Source organism: Peromyscus leucopus, chromosome 8b (genome assembly GCF_004664715.2).
Source record: "Peromyscus leucopus breed LL Stock chromosome 8b, UCI_PerLeu_2.1, whole genome shotgun sequence".
NCBI lineage: Eukaryota > Metazoa > Chordata > Mammalia > Rodentia > Cricetidae > Peromyscus > Peromyscus leucopus.
The window spans coordinates 69970930-69992283 of NC_051086.1; the positions used below are offsets into that span (position 1 = coordinate 69970930).

General features: G+C 41.9%; 1 protein-coding gene across 6 annotated transcripts in view; it reads right to left on the reverse strand.

The window, feature by feature from the left end:
• Positions 1-21275, reverse strand: part of Rps6kb1 (ribosomal protein S6 kinase B1) — a 43461-nt gene extending 22186 nt beyond the window's left edge. For 2 of the 6 annotated variants that reach the window (XM_037201376.1, XM_037201377.1), the window contains exons 1-4: positions 21017-21273; positions 11809-11858; positions 10428-10548; positions 9292-9360 (exon numbers count right to left, since the gene is read on the reverse strand). In XM_037201376.1, the coding sequence (XP_037057271.1) occupies positions 9292-9360; positions 10428-10548; positions 11809-11858; positions 21017-21157 (381 nt within the window). In that variant the 5' untranslated portion in view covers positions 21158-21273. Of the gene's footprint in view, positions 1-9291; positions 9361-10427; positions 10549-11808; positions 11859-20372; positions 20475-21016 lie in introns of those variants that run through there. The other 4 variants (XM_028878285.2, XM_028878286.2, XM_037201374.1 and 1 more) reach the window with 4 other exon arrangements.
• Positions 21276-21354: the final 79 nt, after the last annotated feature.

Genomic DNA, 21354 nt, shown 5'->3' on the forward strand with positions numbered 1-21354 from the left:
TGGTGCACACCTGCAATCCCAGCACTCAACAGTGAAGATAGAAGGATCGAGAGAGTCCAGGGTCATCCTCAGTTACACAGAGCAGAGTGTTTAGAGGCCAGCTTGGGCTATTTGAAATCCTGCTTTCAAAAAGGAACAACTGAAAAAGTTTGAACATAGCCTATATATTAGGAAACAGTACTGAACATTAATGTTAACATTTCCAAGTACAATAATTATACTCCAGTAATACTGGAGTATGAAAATACCTTGCCGGGCGGTGGTGGCGCACGCCTTTAATCCCAGCACTCGGGAGGCAGAGGCAGGAGGATCTCTGTGAGTTCGAGGCCAGCCTGGGCTACCAAGTGAGCTCCAGGAAAGGCGCAAAGCTACACAGAGAAACCCTGTCTCGAAAAACCAAAAAAAAAAAAAAAAAAAAAAAAAAAGAAAATACCTTTATTCTTAACAGAATTGAGGGTGAAGTATTATAATGTCTATAATTAACTCTCAAGTTATACAGCAAAAGCTGAAATTAAAAATGTGAATGCACAGGGGCTGGAGAGACAAGAGTGTTTATTGCACATGCAGAGGACCCAATCTCAGCAACCAGGACCCACAAGGCAGCTCATAATCAATCCTCTAACTCTAGTTCCAGGGAATCTGAGGCCCTCTTCTAGCCTCCTGGGCAGTGCACACATGTGGTACACAGACATACATGCAAGTAAAACATCATACACATAAATTAAATAAATCACTTTTAAATAAAATTTAAATATAGACTAACTCAAAACTCGAACGATTCAGGGCTGGAGAGATGGCTCAGCAGTTAAGATTACTGGCTGCTCTCCCAGAGGACCCGGGTTCAATTTCTAGAACCCACATGGTGGCTCACTCCAGTTCCAAGGGATCTGACACTCTCTTCTGGCCTCCAAGTTGTACTAGGCATGCACATACATGCAGGCAAAACATCCACACAAATAAAATAAATTTTTTCTTCAAAAAGTGGGTCAAAACTGTATGAACATCAAATTTTAGGGGTGAAATATTACTATACATATGTGACAGCAGAGCAGAATGAAGGGTGGATAGACAAACTATAGCAAAATATCCTAATTACGGCCCTGGGGAGATGACTGTATAACAGCGATAGCTCTGGAAGCCTGAGAACCTGAGGACCTGAGTTCAAATTCCCAGCACCCATATAAAAAGCTGGACGCCGGGCGGTGGTGGCGCAAACCACCCAGCACTCGGGAGGCAGAGCCAGGCGGATCTCTGTGAGTTCGAGGCCAGCCTGGGCTACCAAGTGAGCTCCAGGAAAGGCGCAAAGCAGAGAAACCCTGTCTCGAAAAAAAAAAAAGATAAATAAAATAAATAAATAAATAAAAAATAAAAATAAAAAAAAAAGCTGGACATGGCTGTGTGTCTTCAACTCCAGAACTGAGAAGGAGGGACAGGCAGATCCCAAGAGCTTACTGCCCAGCCAGTCTTGTAGGAAACCATGAACTTCTAGTTGAGTGAGAACCCATACCAGGTCTCAAGACAGGAAGGCAGGGAGTGATAAGGGGTCACACTGGACCTGGTGGCACATGCCTTAAATCTCAGCACTCAGGAGGTAGAAGCAGGCAGATCTCATCTAGTGTGAGGCCAGCCTGGTCTACAGAGAGAGTTCCAGGTCAGCCAGAGCTGTATAGTGAGACCCAGTCTCAAAAACAAACAAAAAGTATTGAAACAAACCAATCCAGGTTTGATTCCCAGCACTCCCATGGCAGCTCACAGCCATGTAGAGCTTCATGGGGTCCAGTGTTCTCTTCTGGTTTCCACAGGCACCAGGAATGCATATTGTACACAAACACACATATAGGCAAATATTTATACATGTAAAATACAACAAATAAATCTTAAAAAAAAAAAAAAAAAGAGCTGTGGTTAACTGCTTCAGAGTACAGAGATGTAAATTAAGTATTAACTAAATAAAGACTATTGGATTTAGCAACTGGGAAATCATTGACAACTTAGAGACAAGAGTATCTTAAAATAGTAGAGTCATAAGCCAGAATACTATGAGAGAAAAACAAACTAAGGTGGAGCTGGAAGATGGCTCAGCAGTTAAAAGCACTTGCTGTCAAGCCTGATGACCTGAATTTGATCCCTGGAACCCAACTGGTAGAAAGAGAGAACCAACTCCTGCAAATTGTCCTCTGAATCCACACATACTCCATGGAATGTGCACACACAACAAATAAATGAGAAAAAGAAGAAAAAGTGGAGGGGGCAATACAGACCCTACTTCTCAAGTTCTGGAGATTCAAAAGGAGATGTTGAGTGAATATATTAAAGAAAGAAAGAAGTCATGGGAAGCTGGGCATGGTGACATATGCCTGTGATTCCAGAACTTAGGAGACTAAGGCAAGAGGGACAGGTTTGATGGCAGCCAGAGCAATTTAACAAACTCTGGACTCAAAGCAGTCCAGGGCCCTGGTGCTGGCTGGGTGGGTCAAGTGCCCGCAATGCAATCCTGGCATGTTTCAACCCTCGGAACCCAGGTAAAAAGGCCAGCTGTGGAGTGTACATTTGCAATTCTAGCACTCCCACTTCAAGATGGGAGGTAGAAATAGGAGAACTGACTGAAGCTTGTAGGCCAGCTAGCCTAGATTATGCACTGTGGTAGAAACAAGAAGGAACTGACTCCCAAAAGTCCTCTGACATGCACACATTGTGGTACCAAGCATGTGCATGTGCCCACACAAACACAAATAATAGATAAAAATTTTTAGAATAAAAAAAGCCAGGACAGAGGAGAGAACAAGAGTGATTAAGTAACAGAGTCAAGTATTCAAACAGGTAGAAAGGAAGGGGATCTAAAACAGAGCAGTTAGCTCCAGAAAAGAACACATTTCACTAAGTAAAAAATTGGGTAAGACAGTGCTGGAACAGGGGCCAGGGTGGGCAGCTGCAAGAAAGCACGGACGACTGTCTCACAGGAAGGGAGAGAGTGGATGGTGCTGGCGGAACAAATGAATGGCCGAGAGTAAAAGCTCTCAACAGCCACAGAATGCAAGGACTTGTGCACGGAGATGTCAAATATCGTTAGGATAATTGGGGTCTAAACAAGTCATACACTGGAGTTGGAGTTTATGAATTTTTTCTAAAAGCAATCTACAGATTTATGTGATTTCTGCCAGAAAATGCTCAGCAGCTGACAGAGGAACACAGGAGTAGAGAGAGAAACAAAGATTCAGATTAGCATTTTGCTGAACATAAGGTTAGTGGGGTAACAACTAAATCAAGTGGCAGGCTAAGTTAATTAGGATGGTCTCTGAATAAAATAAAATAACAAGAACACTAAGACCTTGACATGGAATGGAAGTGAAAACTGGTGGAGTTGAATCAAAGGCCAGTCTGTTGATCAGTTAAGTGATACAAAGGCAATGACGACACCCAGACTAAGAAGACCTGGAAACAAGAGGGAAAAGACTGAACTAGATATTACTGAAGTTGAAGAAAAAGACAAAGAAACTAGGTACATATGTATGTATATACATATGCCTATCTACCTACCTACCTACCTGAAAATAGGTTTAAACCTTAATGGAGAAAGAGTTTTGATTATAGGTGGCTGAGTAATTTTAAAAACAAGCTTATTCATTTTTCCCTTGAATGACAGGGCAAGTAAATTAGAGACAGAATACATTTCACCCCAATGAAGAGAATTAGCACCCAGTATCTCCACACTAGTTTAATAAAAGATGGAACACAGGCACAGGCAATCTTGTGAGTAACAAAACTTTGGCCAAAGGCTCTAGCAAGAATAAAGTAGTTTGCTTCTAAAGATGGTTACTGAAAGTCTTTTCCTCAATATTCTGAGTAAATAACCAAATGAGACCATTCTCACAAAGAGTAAAGACTGGGGGAAAAAAAAGAAAAGAGTAAAGTCTGACAAGCCCGATGTGAACAACTCACTTAAAATAACGGGACACCTCACACTCCCCTGATTTCATCTGTCAGTCTGTGAAAGAAGAATTCTTTCACCAACATTTAGGTCTGGTAGATCAGAACTTTGCCTCCATGTGCCAGAAAATCAGAGAAAAACACTCCAAAGGGGCCTACTATCATCTCATTTAGGGGTTTAGGAATTCAGACTCTAGCTGTTGGAAGACCTATGCTTAACCTGATGTGAATGTTATGCAGTGCACATGTGCACTAAGAGAGTGCATGAGGCCATGAGCAGCTGAGGAGGCTCAGCAGGGTACTGCCACCAAGCCAGACAATCTGAGTTTGATCCTCGGGACCCACTTGGCAGAAGGAGAAAACCAACTCCCAAAAGTTGTCCTTTGATCCATACAAATAAACACACAAAGTTTAAAAAACATAATAAAAAAATTAAAGATAACAGGATACCCGTTAAGATATATAAATTTTAGGGTTTTTGTTTATTTCTTTGATTTTTTTTGACTGTCCTAGTGCTCATTATATAGATCTTTTGTCTCAAAACTCACAGAAATCTGCCTGCCTCTACCTCCTAAGTGCTATGACTAAAAGTACATGCCACCACCCAGCTAGTTTAATATTTTTTTAAAAAGTCATTTTTATGAACACCAGTAAATGGAAGTAAACAGACAAAAAAAAAAAAAAAAAAAAAAAAAAAGACACAGATAATGGAAGCTAAGAAAATCAGATATCAGCCCAGGATCCAGTGTTAACTAACTGTAACCCCAAGGACAAGACAGTGGAGAGGGAGCTGTCAAAGAACTCACTCAAGAAAACTCCTATAAAGTGCTAGAGTGTGTCAGTTAGAATAAGACTAGCTAAGGTCTTCCCCATAGAACTTCTCAAGTAGCCATACTTTGCTGGACACCTTAGACAGTAATTGTAGTTTTGTTTTACTCACAGGAACAAAATGATTAACAACATACGAAAGGGCTAGGCTGAAAAGATACCTCAACAGGCTAAAAGTACCCTGCCTAACCTAACAACCTGACTTTGGTCCCTGGGCCCCACATGCTAAATTAAAGGAGAAAACTGACTCCTGCTCAACTGTCCTGACCCACCCACCCACCTCACAGAAATAAATGTAATTAAAAAATTGTAACTATGTAAGACCTACTAGTCTCATCTACCTTGGTTAACCCACAGCATTCTTGAGTATGACATTTTGAATGAATACGATCTAAGTTCTGAATCCAGGGAAAGTGATCCTGTATAAACCACTGAAGAAATTAGATGCTAGACCTCAGGAAAACTATGAGGCTATCACTAGCAAAAGAGGTCTCGTGAAAGGATGGGTTTATAGAACAATGGATTAGGCATCCATTCTTTTAAACTTGGACTTTCTAGGCTAGCTAGAGCTCCAGAGTGAGACCCTGTCTCCAAAACAAAATAAAGAAAGGACAGGCATAGTACCCACACACCTTTAAACTCAGCACTCTGGAGGCTTTGAGTTCAAGACCAGCTTGGTCTACATAGAGTTCCAAGCTAACCAGGGCTATGTAGTAAGACCTTGTCTGAAAAAAAAATTCAAAAAGACAAAAAATAAGAGGAGGAAAAGAAGGAGGGGGAAAGAAATTAGCACTGTCCCTTTTTCTTTAATTAAATTTTTTTTCAAATATATTTTACATATATGGGAGCTTTGTTGAAGGTATGCACCACATGCGTGCCTGGTACCCACAGAGACCAGAAGAGGGCGTCACATCCCCTGGGACTGGAGTTACAGATGGTTGTGAGCCACTATGTGAGTGCTGGAAATATATATAGGTTCTCTGGAAGAACAGCCAGTGCTCTCAAGTGGTGAGCCATCTCTCCAGCCCCACCACCCCTTTTAAGGAGTATTTCATGAATGGGAGACACAATATAGTGCAGGATTATTTGTGCTTATTTCTACCCTTCATCTTAATGTTGTGCCAGATTCTGACAAGAAATTAATATCACTAAAATGGAAAACAATATTCTTTGATTAGAAATTACAGAGTTTCAGGCTACCTAGGGCTAAAGAGGGAGACCATGTGTCAAAAGAAATAAAGGGGGAGCAGAACCATATTGGAGAGAAATCTTGAACTCTAGCTTTGGACTTTAACAGGAATAAAGGAATCATAATGTGAAATCCCTAAATAAAAATTTATTGGGGGGCTGGAGAGATGGCTCAGTGGTTGGGAGCACTGAGTGCTTTTCCAGAGGATGGGGGTTCAATTCCCAGCACCCACATGGCAGCCCATAACTGTCTGTAACTGCAGTTCCAGGGGATCCGACGCCCTTATACAGACATACATGCAGGCAAAAACACCTATGTACATGAAATACAAATTTAAAAAGAATATTTATGGGGGCTGGAGAGGTGGCTCAGTGGTTAACAGCACTTGTAGCTTTTGCAGGAGCTCACAATCATCTCTAACTCCAGTGCCAGGGGCTCCAACGGCTTCTTCTGACCTCCATTAGCAACAGGCATACACATGGTGTCTGCATATACATGCAGCAAAACACCCAAACACATAATTTAAACATTTTTTAGAGATGTATTTATTTTATTGATTTTAAAAACAAAAATGAAAACTATGGTGCTGCCTTTAATTCCAGCATTCAAGAGGCAGAGGCACTTGTATCTCTGTTCTAGGCTAGCCAGGACTACATAGAGAGACTGTGTCTCAAACTAACAAAACAACAAACAAAAAAATTAAAACTAGTAATAAGAGTCAAAGCATGACACACTACTATATAATTTTGAAACAAAACTATTAGAAGTAAGAGAACAGAGCTAGAGAGACGGCGGTTAAGACCACTTGTTCTCCTGCAGAGGACCCAGGTTTGATTCCCAGCACCCACACTATGGCTCACAAACTGTAACTCTAGTTCCAGGGGACCCAGTGCCCTCTTCTGGCCTCTGTGGGTACAGGGCATGCTCATGTGCACATATATGCAGGCGAAACACCCATACACAGAGAATTTTTGGAAGAAAGGAGGAAGAGAGGGAGACAGGCAGAGAATGAAAGAAAGGGAGAGAGGGAAGGAGACAGTGAGTGAGTGAGGGAGGGAGGGAGGAAAGGAGGGGGAGGGAGGGAGGGGGGAGGGAGGGAAGGAGGGAAGGAGGGAAGGAGGGAAGGAGGGAAGGAAGGAAGGAAGGAAGGAAGGAAGGAAGGAAGGAAGGAAGGAAGGAAGGAAGGAAGGAAGGAAGGAAGGAAATATGTAACATTTTTGAGAAAAAGGATTGGAAATCAGACTTGCAAAAGACTTCTCAGCAAAAACTCTCAAGAAAAAAAAAGAGTAAAATTCTAAGTAAAAATTATTTTCAACACTAAAAATATTCCCAGGGGCTGGGTGAGGAGTACAACACAGTAATAGCCGGCTGGCTTAGCACATGAGACCCCATGTTCAAACCCCAGCACCACACACACACACACACACACACACACACACACACACACACACACACACAGACCCTCTGAACAATCAAAGAAGTACAAAGGTACCATAGATTCTCAGCCAGGTGACCCTGCACATGCCTATAGTCAAGCACACAAGAGACTAGGACAGGAAGGAAGACTGCAAATTGAGGCTAGGCTAGGTTACATAGCAAAACCCTGCCTCAAAAGTACAATTTTAAAATATGGATCCTTTAAAGGCATGGTGGAACACGCCTTTAATTCCAGAACTCTGGAAGCAGAGGCCAGCAACTTTACAGGTCTATGGCCAGCCTGGTCTCTATAATGACTTCTAGGCTACAGTGAGTCCCTGTGGCAAAGAAAAACAAACAAAGGTTGGGGGTATGGCTCAGTGGGACAGTGCAACAATATGAATCATGGCTGGGGAGAAGGCTCAGTGGGTAAAACCCTGGCCTCACAAGTATGAGGACCTGAATTTGACTCTCCAGAACCATGTCTGCAATCCCAGTGCTCTGCAGCAAAGATGGAGGCAGAGGCCAGGAGCAGCTCAGAAGTACATCAGCTCATCTGGTGCATACAGTGGAGACTAACAAAAGAACTTCCTCTGAATAGGTAAAAAGTGAGCACCAACACCCAACATCTCCCTCTGACCTCCATATGCATGCCATGGCACATAAATACCTATACTCACACACATACACACACAGGTGTACACAAAGATTGAAAATAAAGAAAAATGTAAAATATGAATCAAATTTGTTCTGATGACATTAGTTCAGTACTAGAAAACAGAGTGAGGAGTTAGTGAGGGCTCAGAGCTCCTCCCTGGAGCTCTAGACTCTGGTGTGTTTACCAGTCACAGTACTACCACTAGCTCCCAAACACAAATCTCCTGCTGGACTTCCCCCTCTGACTATGCTCCATACTTTTCTATTCAACAATCTGTTTGATATTGGTTTGGTTATCAGCTATATGAACTCAGTTATGAAAGGAGAAGTAACATGCCTAGCATGGTTACATAACACTTGTAAGTTATGGCTGAATTTGGAAGGCTGAGTCAACAAAATCATGAGTTCAAGGCCAGCCTGGACTGTATAGTGAGCCTGTCTCACCAACAACAACAAAAAACAATTATAAACAAAAATCTTCAAGAACTTTTTCTCAAGGCAAGATGGTCACTACAACAAGAAAACGGTATAAATAAAGAACTACAAAGTCATGACATGCAAGAAAACAGAATGGAATAGTTGAGAGCCAGGATTGAAGGGAGTCTCTTAATGACAGACATGTCTAGAGAGCTAACAGTACAGACTGGAACAGGGAATAAAAGGCTCCTAAGGAAGCTAGGCATAGTAGTGCACACCTGTAATCCCAGGCGATGAAGACAGGAGGGTCAGAAGTTCAAGGCCAGTCTTGGCTGCATGAGATCCTGTCTCAAAAAAACAAACAAAAAAACTAGAGAACACAATAGTAGAGTCAATGAAAATGAACCAAAGGGGAAAGATAGACAAAAAGTAAGTTAGGAGTGGAAGAAATTAAAATCCTTAACTATCTTCATAGGAAATTAACATATAATCTAGAAGTGCTGTATAAAAGAGTAATAATATGCTTACTACTTAGAAACATGGAGACCAGAAGAAGCTCAGTGTCCCTCAGAGAACTGAAAGTGCTTCCCTTTCTACCCTTTTCAGAAATAAACAAGTATAAAACAAAATACACCTCACAACATCATTCCCATTCTACAAGGAGAATGATTATAAATACTCTTCCTTTTGCAGGGAAGAAGTGCTGCAGATTAAACCCAGGGTATCATGTACATTGAACCTATCTACTGATCTCTACTACTGAGTTAAAACCACAGTGCCTACAGACACATTTTTCCGACTGAAAACTTATAGCAATTAAGATATAGCATTGAGAGTGAAAAGGGGAAAGGAGTCACCTTTTTAAGCACCTTCATGGCAAATATCTTCCCAGTATTTGCTCCTGTTACTTTTCGTACTTGAAAAACCTGGACAAAGAAATAAGTGTTTGCACATTATCAAAAGCCAAACCATGCAGGTCATCTTCCATAATACCCATTTATAAGAAACATGTAATACTGTGGTTTATACTGTATCACAAAGGACTGTGCACAAAAATGATCCCTTAGAGAGGCCACATGTTAGAATTTACTGGAGAAAGCTGTTACATGGGGGACTTTCTGTGATTGTCTGCCACCTGATGGCAGTGTTGGGAAATACCCAACTAAACAGCACTACACAAAATCCTAGTTCACTGAGCACAAACTATAAGTGTTCCCAAATTTAAAAAACAAATTTCTCAGTTTTTTTACATAAATTTATTCTAAGGATACAACTGTTATTATTTCACACAACACTAATAGTAACTGACAGATTTTTACTCACTCCATTAAAATGTCTACTTACCCAATACCTTTAATTAACAACACATGTAAGATTCAAATTGTTACATATTCAGGACGATTAGAATGTATTCCAGTGTGCCCTTAACCTTAAAAATAAACTGAAAATGTCACACTTCTAAAAACTAACATTGGGATAGAACAGATAGTTCTTGATATAACCAAGTTGTTAAACTCTCTTAAGAGGGAAGGAATGTCTGGGTTATAAGTTGTCTTGGGCAGAACATATAAAGGTGAGGTCTTAAATTAGAAAGCCTAGGACAAAACTATGAAACCCCTTTCTTATGGTCTTTCTTTCATCTTTCCTATTTCTTAGATGCTGCAAGTCAAAGAAAATCCATTCAGATTCAGCCTCAGGGCACATAGTTTAAGGTGCCTGAAGTGAGGAGAGGTCTGCCCGTGTTTACAGAGAACGCCTACACAAGGTGCCCTGGGGCAAAGATGGAAGCACTGCTCGACAGCAGAGCCGATAGACACGTCAGCTGCTCACATATCCAGCAAATACTCAGGACCTACATTATGTCTGTGTGAGTGGTGAGAAGGGGGGAAATTTAATATACCCTCAGATTATACAAGTCACAGTGAAATCCTACACTGATGAGGAGAACCAAACTACCCAAATCAAAGACAGCTATTTCAAAAACACTTCCTACCTTTCCATAGCCCCCTTTACCAAGTACCCGAAGTAGCTCAAAACATTCTGGTCTGATTTTTTCTGGCCCTCTGTTCACACTAGTTTCTGAGATTTCAAATTTCTCACAATGTTCCATGCCACTGGGAAGAAAAGCAAAACCAGAAGTAAATTTGCAAAAAGTTCAATTATATCCAGCACATAGTTAGAAAGGAGAAAAAGAAATAGAATCCAATTAGGTAAAAGAAAAAAAAGTACATGACAGTAAATTTAGTATATGAACGAAGTTAACTGATGGCTGATTTAATGACATGGCTGGTCAAGATCAGGGTGGACTGGTAACTGTTTATCTGTTTGCTCATAGAACATGCTATTATTATTTATTTACTTAAATATCAAGCACCCCTAAACTAAGAAAATTAGATCATGTTTACTAAAATGATGAAGTAAACAAACCTTCTAGTTATTCAATTTAGTTCATTCAAAATGTCCATGAGATTACCCAACATCATTTGGCAACTTTAGCAGAAAATCTAGGATCTTTCAGAAATGACTCAATAAGTTGTTATACAACTCAGGCCTATCTCAAACTGATTAGGCAACCCAGGCTGGCCTCAAAGTCATTCTTCTGCCTCAGCCTGAGTGCAAGGACTATAGGCACTCACCACCACACTGAGATTTGTTTTGTTTAAAATCTTTTGATAATAAAATATATCTGAACTTCTTCCCATGTCTGGCTTTTCCAAGTTACTAGCTTAAATCTCCAAAAAAGGACTGGCAACTGTGTAGGTCATGTACATGCTTCTCATGTGAGTATTCTGTCTTCTCAGCTCTTGTCATGCTCTCTACTGAAGGGTGGGGTTAGGAGCAGATTAGTCATAACTCACCTAACAGAATCTGTTCAACAGGACCTAAAATTTCATTCATCTCTCTGTCTGAACCACGTGTTAAAGTATTTGGGGGCAATGGCATAAGTTTTTCAATAAGAAACAGTTGCAAATACAGTTTTCTGTATTAAATAAGTAAAAATTCACTGGGTGGTGGTGGTGCACACCTTTAATACCAGCACTCAGGAGGCAGAGGAAGATGAATCTTTGAGTTCCAGGCCAGCCTGGTCTACAGAGTGAGTCAGAGTGAGTTTCAGGAGCCAAGGCTATACAGAGAAATCTTGTCTTGAAAAAAAAAAAAAAAAAGAATTAAAAATTCCTAACCAATTTGAACTCATATTTCATCTTTTTCTACACACAAAATATTGAATTCTCATCTTATATTCAGCAAACCAACAAACAACTTTGCAAATATGAGTCATGTTTAAAAATAGATTATTAAATAGAACCCCTTGAGGCTATGAACAGGTACAACCTACTTGAAAGCACAATGTAAGTCTTTTCATATACACTTACAGTTCATATGGTCCAACTCCCCCATGGTCCATGCTTTCATTTAACTGACCCTGAAAAATATTTGAAGTTTTAGACATAAATAACACCAGAAATGCAAAACTTAAGACTTTCAATGCTTTATCTCATAATTTAGAGAAAATAATTGAAATACACCAGCTTAAAATGTCTACTTCATTCCAAACCAACTGGTGGTGAACAAAGTAAAGCACACCACAACACTAGGGACACTGTACTTTCAAGTTTTTTCTTTTTTGTTTTGACTGTTTGTTTGTTTTGAGACAGGGTTTCTCTGTGTAGTCCTGGCTATCCTGGAACTGGATCTATAGACCAGGCTGGCCTGGAACTCACAGAGATCTACCAGCCTCTACCTCACCAGTGCTGGGACTACAGGCAAGTGCCACCACCCAGCTAAGTTTTTTCATTTTATACTATTAACTACAGTAGCTACTCATTCATAACCTAAAACAAAAGCAAGTGAATTCTCCTTCAGCAATTATACTTATCATCTATTTAAAATACGATTTTTATTCTGAAGTTACAGGTATTACATTCTAAGATACTGAGTCAAATTATATGCTTCTGTTGGGTACCAACATGTCATGAACTCAGCCTAAGGCAACCACAACTAGTCCAAGATATATAATGTGCAATGTGGCTAATCAAAGCAAAGTAATTCATCAGCCAATCTAACGATTAAACATTACACTGGCCAAACATTTATTTTAGCCATAGAATAAGTGAAAATTGTAATTAACCTATTGTGTACTAGCAATGAACAAACCCAAAATTAAATTGAGAAACTCACAATAGAATCCATAAAAATAGCTTAGATGGCCAGGCATGGTGGCACATGCCTTTGATATCAACACCTGGGAGGCCAAGGCAGACATTTCTCTGTCTGGTCTACATATGAGACCCTGTCTCACAAAGCAAACAATTGCAAAAATACCAAACAAAACAAAATCCAACAACTTAGATGTGGGGCTGAAGAGATGGCTCAGAGTTAAGAGAATGCATATGCTGCTCTTACAGAGAACCCAAGGTCAATTCCCAGGACCCACAACAGGCAGCTCACAACAATTTATAACTGCAGCATGGGCATGATTGGGGGAGAATTTGAAACCCTCTTCTGTCTTCCTCAGGCACTTCCAGCCATGTACACACACACACACACACACACACACACACACACACACACACAATTTAAAATTAAAATTAAGTATACTTTAGACGTTGGGCATGATACTGCATGCCTATAATCCCAGCATTTGAGATGTAGGAAGAAGAAATACTTAAACAGCGAGTTCCAGGCCAACCAGGGTGAAACAGCAAGACTCTACATACATACATACATACATACATACATACATACATACATACATTGGGGGGGGCAAGTATAATAAATAGGCTTGTAATCAATTCTAACTACTTGATTAAGAGACTGAGATCCATAAATTCAAGACTTCCCATAGACTACATTCACAGCCATCCTGAACAACTTGTTAAGACCTCATATCAAAAACAAAAGGCCGGGTCTGGAGAGATGGCTCAGTGGTTAAGAGCACTGACTGCTCTTCCAGAGGACATGGGTTCAATTCACAGCACCCACATGGCAGCTAACAGGTGTCAGTAACTCCAAGATCTGACACCCTCACATAGATATACATGCAGGCTAAAACATCAATGCACATAAAATAAAGATAAGCAAATTATTTTTTTTAAAAAAAAGGGGTGGGTGCTTGGAATATATCTCAGAGTTAGAGCACTGTACTGGAATGTGCAAAGTCCTAGGTTTGATTCCCAGCACACCTAGGCCCTCCACTCCCCTATAAGAAAAGGTGAAAAGAAAACCCACAGAAAAAGAATAAGAAGATAACAATTTTTGAAAAACAAGTTAGGCTCTGACTAGGTATTTTCCAAAGAAGACATAAAATGAACAATAACCACACAGAAAGATATTCAACATTAGTACTAGAAGAAAGCTGCATGGAGACATAATAAGCTACACCTTCCCATTCACTAGGACTGCAGAGAAGGGAAGAGAGGGAGAGGGGAGAAACCATCACATACTGCTAGTGTGAGTGTAAAATGGGAAAATAGTTTGGTAATCTCTTAAGAAGTTCAACATAGCCTGATTGGACAGATGGCTCAGCAGTGAAGAGCACTGGCTGCTCTTCCAGAGGACCTAGGATAAATTTCTAGCATCCACACAGTGCCTCACAAGTGTGTGTAGTTCTAGTTCAGGGAACCTGACATCTGAGGGCAGCATACACACAAGTGGCACACAGACATACAAAACACACCTACACTTAAAATGTTTTTTAAAAAATTAAATATAGGCTGGGCATGATAACACACCTTTAATCACAACACTCTAGAAGCAGAGGCAGGAGAATATCTGTGAGTTTAAGGCCAACCTGGTCTTCATGGGGAGTACCAGGACAGCCATGTTACACAGGGAGACCCTATCTTAAACAAATAGGTTAAACACAGCTGGTCAGAGCTGGAGAGATGGCTCAATGACTAAGAACATTGGCTGCTCTTCCAGAGGACCCGGGTTCAATTCCCAGCACCCACGTGGTGGGTTCATAAGCATCAATAATTCCAGTCCCAGGGGATGCAATGCCTTCTTCTAGCCTCCAAGGGCACTACACACATGTGATGTGCAGGCAAAACACCCATATGCATAAAATAAAAAATAAATACTTAAAAAATAAGTTGGACATGATGGAGAACACCTTTAATCACAATACTTGGAAGGCAGAGGCAGACAGATCTCTGTGAGTTCCAGGCTAGCCTGTTCTAGAGAGAGTTCCAGCCAGGCGGTGGTGGTGCATGCCTTTAATCCTAGCACTCCAGAGGCAGAGGCAGGCAGATCTCAGTGAGTTCAAGGCCAGCCTGGTCTACAAATTGGGTTCCAGGACAGTCAGGACTGTTACATAGAGAAACCCTGTCTCAAAAAACGAGAGAGAGAGAGAGAGAGAGAGAGAGAGAGAGAGAGAGAGAGAGAGAGAGTTTCAGACTAGACAAGGCTATATAGTGAGACCCTGTATCCAAAACCAAACAAAAACCCACCGATAGAGCAGGTTTTTAGTTTCTGTCCTTCATACAATCACAGCTGCACTGTAAAGACAAATGACTAACTTCTCTCAGATGTGATAAACTGGTGTTACACAACTGTCTTTTTCTTTAATGTTGGCTTTGCTTAATTCTAAATTCAAGACCACAGAGTAGTTAACAGGGAACCTCCTTTGAAGGCACCTCAGCAGACATGGCCCCAGGCTGTGGTTCACTTCCGGAGCCTGCTCCACCACCTGCACCTGCACCTGCACCAACTTCCTACCGTTACTTCCCAGAGCAGAGACATCAGAGGCACAATTCCATTCTGTCACTTTACAGAAATCGCTCACCAGGTATGCAAATGCACACTGAAACACACACTAATGACAACACTCTTTCAAAGGAAATTCTTCTCATGCAGAATTTTCTCCTGCTGCTTTAAGATTCACCTGTGTGGAGGCTGTCAAGATGGCTCAGTGGTCCTGGGTTCAATTCCCAACAACATATATAACTACAGTCCCATGGGATCCCATCCCCTCTTCTGGTGTGCTGACATGCATGCAGACCAAACACCCACATACATTAAATAAATAGATAGATAGATAGATAGATAGATAGATAGATAGATAGACAAATCTCTCAATAAATAAATAAATAAACAAACAAATAAATCTTTTTGGGCAGTGGTGGCGCACGCCTTTAATGCCAGCACTTGAGAGGCAGAGGCAGGTGGATCTCTGAGTTTAGGCTAGCCTGGTCTACAGAGCGGGCTCCAGGAGAGCCAAGAAAACCCTGTCTCAAAACACACATCCCAAAAAAGATTGACATGTGTGAAGTAGACTCTTGCTAAGGCAAATTATTATACAAGATAGACTGTGTCAAACTAGCCTACCAGTATTTGCAAATTTTTAAATAAAAAATGCATGTAAAGAAATATATATGTGCTGGGAGGTGGTGGCACACACCTTTAATCCCAGCACTGGCCGGTGGGGGTGGGGGGTGTGCACCAGAGGCAGGCAGATCTCTGTGAGTTCGAGGCCAGCTTGGATAACAGAGCAAGTTCCAGGATAGGCTCCAAAGCTATACGGAGAAACCATGTCTCAAGAAACAAAAAACAAATATGTGTGTGTGTGTGTGTGTGTGTGTGTGTGTGTGTAAGTATATACATACACATACATACATGCAATAACAACTAATGAAAAAGAGGCCATGAATTAGAAGGAGAGCAGGGAGGGGTATATGGGACGGTTTGGAGAGAGAAAAGGGAAGGGAAAAATGTAGTTATAATTTCAAAAAAACTTTTAAGCCCTCTAAACTATAATAATAAGCATGAAGTCTCAATGAAAGTGAGCACTTCATAAAGATTTTTATTTATTTATTTATTTATTTATTTATTTATTTATTTATGTATTTACTTATTATGTATACAGAAGAGGGTGCCAGATCTCATTACAGATGGTTGTGAGCCACCATGTGGTTGCTGGGAATTGAACTCGGGACCTCTGGAAGAGCAGTCGGTGCTCTTAACCTCTGAGCCATCTCTCCAGCCCCCTCATAAAGATTTTAAATGTACTGTTCCCCAATGGGAAAACTTATCCTTAATCCAGACATGAACTAGAACAAATCTCCAAGCTACGTGGTAGCACATGTAACTGCACCTCTGGGATGCTAAGGCAATAGGCTCTGAGTTTGAGGCCAAGCTGGACTACATAGTGAGACCTTGTTTCCAAACACAAAGTGGGGGTATAGTATGGGCATGGCAGGGCATACTTGTATTTCTGGCTCTTGGGAGGTGAAGGGAAGGCAGTCTAGGCTACACACTATCCTACCTCAAAAATAATAAATAGGCTAAGTCTGGTAGCTCACATCTTGGGAGACAGAAACAGATGGATCTTTGTGAGTTCCAGCCAGAGCTACACAATAAGACACTATCTTTTTTTCTGGGGGGGGGGGGCGGGATGGGGGGAGTTTCAAGACAGGATATGTAACAGTCTGGTCTTAAACTCACAGAGATCCACCTGGCTCTGCCTCCCCAGTGCTGGGATTAAAGGTGTGCACCACCACCACCACCACCACCACCACCACCACCACCACCCTAGAACCTATCTTTAAAAAAAAAAAAAAATCAAATGAGTGTGTATGTGTGTGTGTGCACACGTGTGCACATGCTTGTGCGTGCCTGGGTACTTGAGAACAAGTGCTCAAGTTCATGGCATGGTACACATGTGGAGGTCAAGAGTCAACTTGTGGAAGTCAGTTCTCTCTTCCCATCATGTGGGTTCCAGGAATCAAACATTAAACTTAGGTTGTCAGCTTGGCAGCAAGCTCCTTTACCCACTGACCCGTCCAGCTAGGCCCTAATAATAATAATAATAATAATAAACTTTTAAAAAAATTTTCTTTTGAGACTGGGTCATTCTATGTACCCCTGGCTATAACTTGCTATACAGACCTTGCTATAATGGCCTTTAACTCAGATCCACCTGACTATTGGGATTAAATCATGTGCCACCATACCTGGCAGTAATATATTTTTGTGTCGAACAAAAATCTGCTATCTCATTCTAAAACTTGTGTAATATGTCTCAGTAATTATTTCAAGTTTTTAACTGGCAGAAAAAGCAAAGCATCCAACATTTTCATAATCTAACAAAATTCTTAGTTTCAACTTATTACCACAGAAATATAGACAAACAACAGGAAGAGAAATACCCTCTCATAATCACAATCCTCTTACTCTTTAGTGTGATTGTCCATTACTTTATACCTTTAAGGCTTTTATTCTGTTTGTTTTTAGATAGTAGCCATTCAGTTTTATCTATAAACCATTAATTTAGTTTCATCATTTACATCTAAAGAATTAGCTACATAAATGCCTATACTTACTAATATAGATTCACCCAGTACAAAATACCTACAAAGTTGTTATCCGTGTGATCAATTCTTTAAAAAATACTATAGTTCTAAAAACATCCAGCTCTGAACAGCTGAAGGTAAACTCGAATCACTCAGAACTCAGCAATGACTAGTGATAACAAGCTACAATCCACGAGATGGCAAACTGCCCAATAAGTCAGAGTATCTTGAGAATACTTTATATTTTATTTCATTTAACCCTCACTTTACAAGGAAGAAAACAGTATCAGTTTACTCTAGATGCCATAGTTCATGAGTATGGCCAAAGAGATCTATAGTCCCTATTTTTCTTTTACTGAGTTCAACTTGACTTACAAATAGCACACTGTGACTGCGCTAACAAATGCAATCAAGAATGCAGGACTGTGAGATGGTCCTGTGGGTGACGGAGCTTGTCACCAAGCCTGATGGCCTGGCTCACTCCTCTGAACCAACTCCCACGAGCTGTCATCTTCCCCACAATGTGCATGCACACACACACACACAGGAACGTAGTAATGATTTAAAAAAGAATCTATGCAGGAGCCAATGAAATGGCTCAGCCAGTAAAGGCCCTTGCTGCCAAGTCTAGGGACCTGAGTTTGAGCCTCAGGTTCCCTACATGATGGAAAGAGGGAAATGACTCTCCCAAGTTGTCCTCTGACCCACACACGTGCTATTGCACACCTTCCTCATCAAAATAAATAAAGGTGAAAGAAAGAGTCTGTGTGCAAGCCAGATTTGGGAGTGCAAACCTACAACCCCAGCACACAGGGGAGAAGGGCAGGAGGATCAAGGAGAACCACAAGTTGAAGGCCAGTACAGCTACACAGTAGGTCCATGTCAATCAAATCTATCAAACTCAAGTCTTCAGGCTCAAAACTTCTGGTGGCAAGTGTCTTTTCCCACTGGACCAGCCGTCTTGTCCAAGACACTTAAATCTATACAATATAATCTGCTGAATTGAGTCAGAAGACACTAACTGTGGGCAATCACTTCTCTGGCCTATGCCTCAGTTTCCTTATTATAAAAGAAAGCAGTGGGGCTGCTCTGACGTGCCACCTATGTTAAAGAAAGGTTTACATAACAAAGTAAAAGTTGTATATTCACCATAGGAAACATAAGATTTTCTTAAGAATCTAAACTGTTACCATACTTTTTCTACTTTTTTTTTCCCAAAGTAATCTAGACTGACTCTCTTTAGGTAGCGTACCCAACTCCATCCCATCTCTTTCCCTTTATCCACCTTGAGATGTTAAGACATATCTTAGTAACACAATCAAGGCCTGGTGATGCAGGCCCCGCCTGTATTCTTGGCACTCAGGAGCCTGAAGCAGGAGAATTTTGAGTTTGAGGCCACCTGGCTACCCAGTGACACATTGTATTTTTGGTTTTGTTTTTTTAAAGAATGCACTCAAGAGAAACATTTCAACTTAAAAGCACTCCTCTTCAAAATCCTCCTTAATTACTTCTGCTCGTCCTCCCAATTCCCTTTGCCTAAGTTAGTGGTCACATTTCATTTTCTTATCCACTTTTCCTGTCCCAAGAGTAGGCCAAACCTGGAACTTCTACTATTCCTGAAGTACATTAAGAAAATGAAAAGAAAAAGAAACAAGGCCCCAGTTCATCCCAAGAATCACAACACTGGACTCTCCAAAGAGCCATAGGAGCGCACAGACCGAAAAGTCCACCAGTGACTACCGACAGCCCTCACAGAAAGCCAGCCTCCTCCACAGCCTCCTCTCTGGCCCCACTCCAGAGCCACAGCCATATGGGACCAACAGAGCTCAACAGTGTATCACATTTATAACTAAAGTAATTAGGTATTTGTTTCAAATTTAGTATTCATCACGTTTGATTAAAAGGCTAAGTGGAACCCCACATTTAAGAAGTGTGTATGTGTCTCAAAACCCACATTTGGAACAGTGTAATTCTGAGTCTTTTGATTGATACTTTGTTGGCCCACTTAATTTCATAAACTGTTCAGAGACCTAAAAAGACCTTTCTCTTTTGCCAGAAGGGTACACTTTATTTACTAAAGAAGGAAAACTGAGGGTGAGAAGAGGAGCCCCATATAAATACAGCAAATATCTAACATCAGCCATAAATCCATTCTTACACAAATGGCCGCATTTAATCACCATGAGGTTATTACTAAGGATATTTGTCCTGAATCGGTTTAGTTTGACATCTCATTTTTTTTTAACCTTCGGTGTAATAATATGTGTATGTTTCAATAACTATTATGTTAGAAAAGATGATATTCCACAAATAACAAACTACTAGGGCAGCAAAGGTAAAACCAAGATGTGCATTAGGAAAAGCGATTCTAAATTTAAACTTCAGCAAGGAAAGCCCTCACACCACTATTCACAAGTCTCTGTTCAGGCAATTTATTTTTGGCGAGACAAATCACAGCTGTCAACGCTGTTTTTTTTTTCCTCCACCCTACAATTACATAAACTATTCCGGAAAAAAAATATAGACATCTTCAACTTGAGGGAAATTAACTTACAAATGCCGTGTGTCATTGTGAATGGTTTTTTTTTTTCTCTCCTTTAAAATGTCACACGGAAGGGGGGTTAAAAATAAAAGGCAAACAAACAAACCCTGGAAGATGCAGCAGAGCCCCCTTGCTCCCGAAATAAAACTCCTGGTGGCTGTAACAGCAGCGGCAGCGCTACTCCCGACAGAAGTTTTCAGCTGTCACTTCTAACAGCTGAGCGCTTCCTAGGAGAGAAGCGACAGGCCGAGAAGAGAGGTGGTTGTGGGGAGTCCGAAGATTTCAAGGCTTGCAATCTTACACTCCAAAGGGAAACCCTTCCGCACCTCACACCTGCACTTAGGGGACACCCGGCAAGATCAGCCCCCCACCCCACCCCCACCCCTGCACACGCTCACACCATCCCGGCCACATCCAGGACCCACGGCTCCAGAAGCCGACCGCGCGCGCGCGCCTTTTCTGCTCGGCGTTCCAGAAACCCATCGCTGGGGGCTGCGCTGCTCTCGGGCTCGGGGCGAGCCCTGCACCTGCGCGGGGGCCCCGCAGAGGCCTCACACCTAGGGCCAGGTCCGCCCCGCCCGCTCCCTCGCTGGCTCGCTCGGCCGCGCGGCGCCTCAGCTCCTCCCGGAGACCGCTCGCGGCCCCCCGGGTCTCCGCGCCCTAGGACACACCAGGCTTCCAGGGCCCACGCCGCCACCCCGGCCCTGTCACCTCGCCCCCCCCCCCATCTCCCGGGACCCCGGGCCTCACCCCCTCCTCCAGCTCATCCTCAGAGCCTGCGTCCTCTGGCTGGTCCAGGTCTATGTCAAACACTCCTGCCATGTCCTCAGCTTCCCTGTCTCGGAAGTCAGGCGCTGGGTAAAAGCCGTCCCGCCTCCGTCGTCGCCTCATGGGCCCGGACCCGCCGCAGACTCCACTGCTGCTGCCGCCATCACCGGCTGCTTAAACTCAATGCGTCTGCGCCTAGGCCCCAGACTGGCTCCTCAAGTTCAGCCCCGGAGCATGCGTACAAGGTTCCGTGAAGCCAACAGTGGGCAGCGGACATGCGTAGCACTATCTCCTGGCGCCAGGTACTGGCAGGAACATGC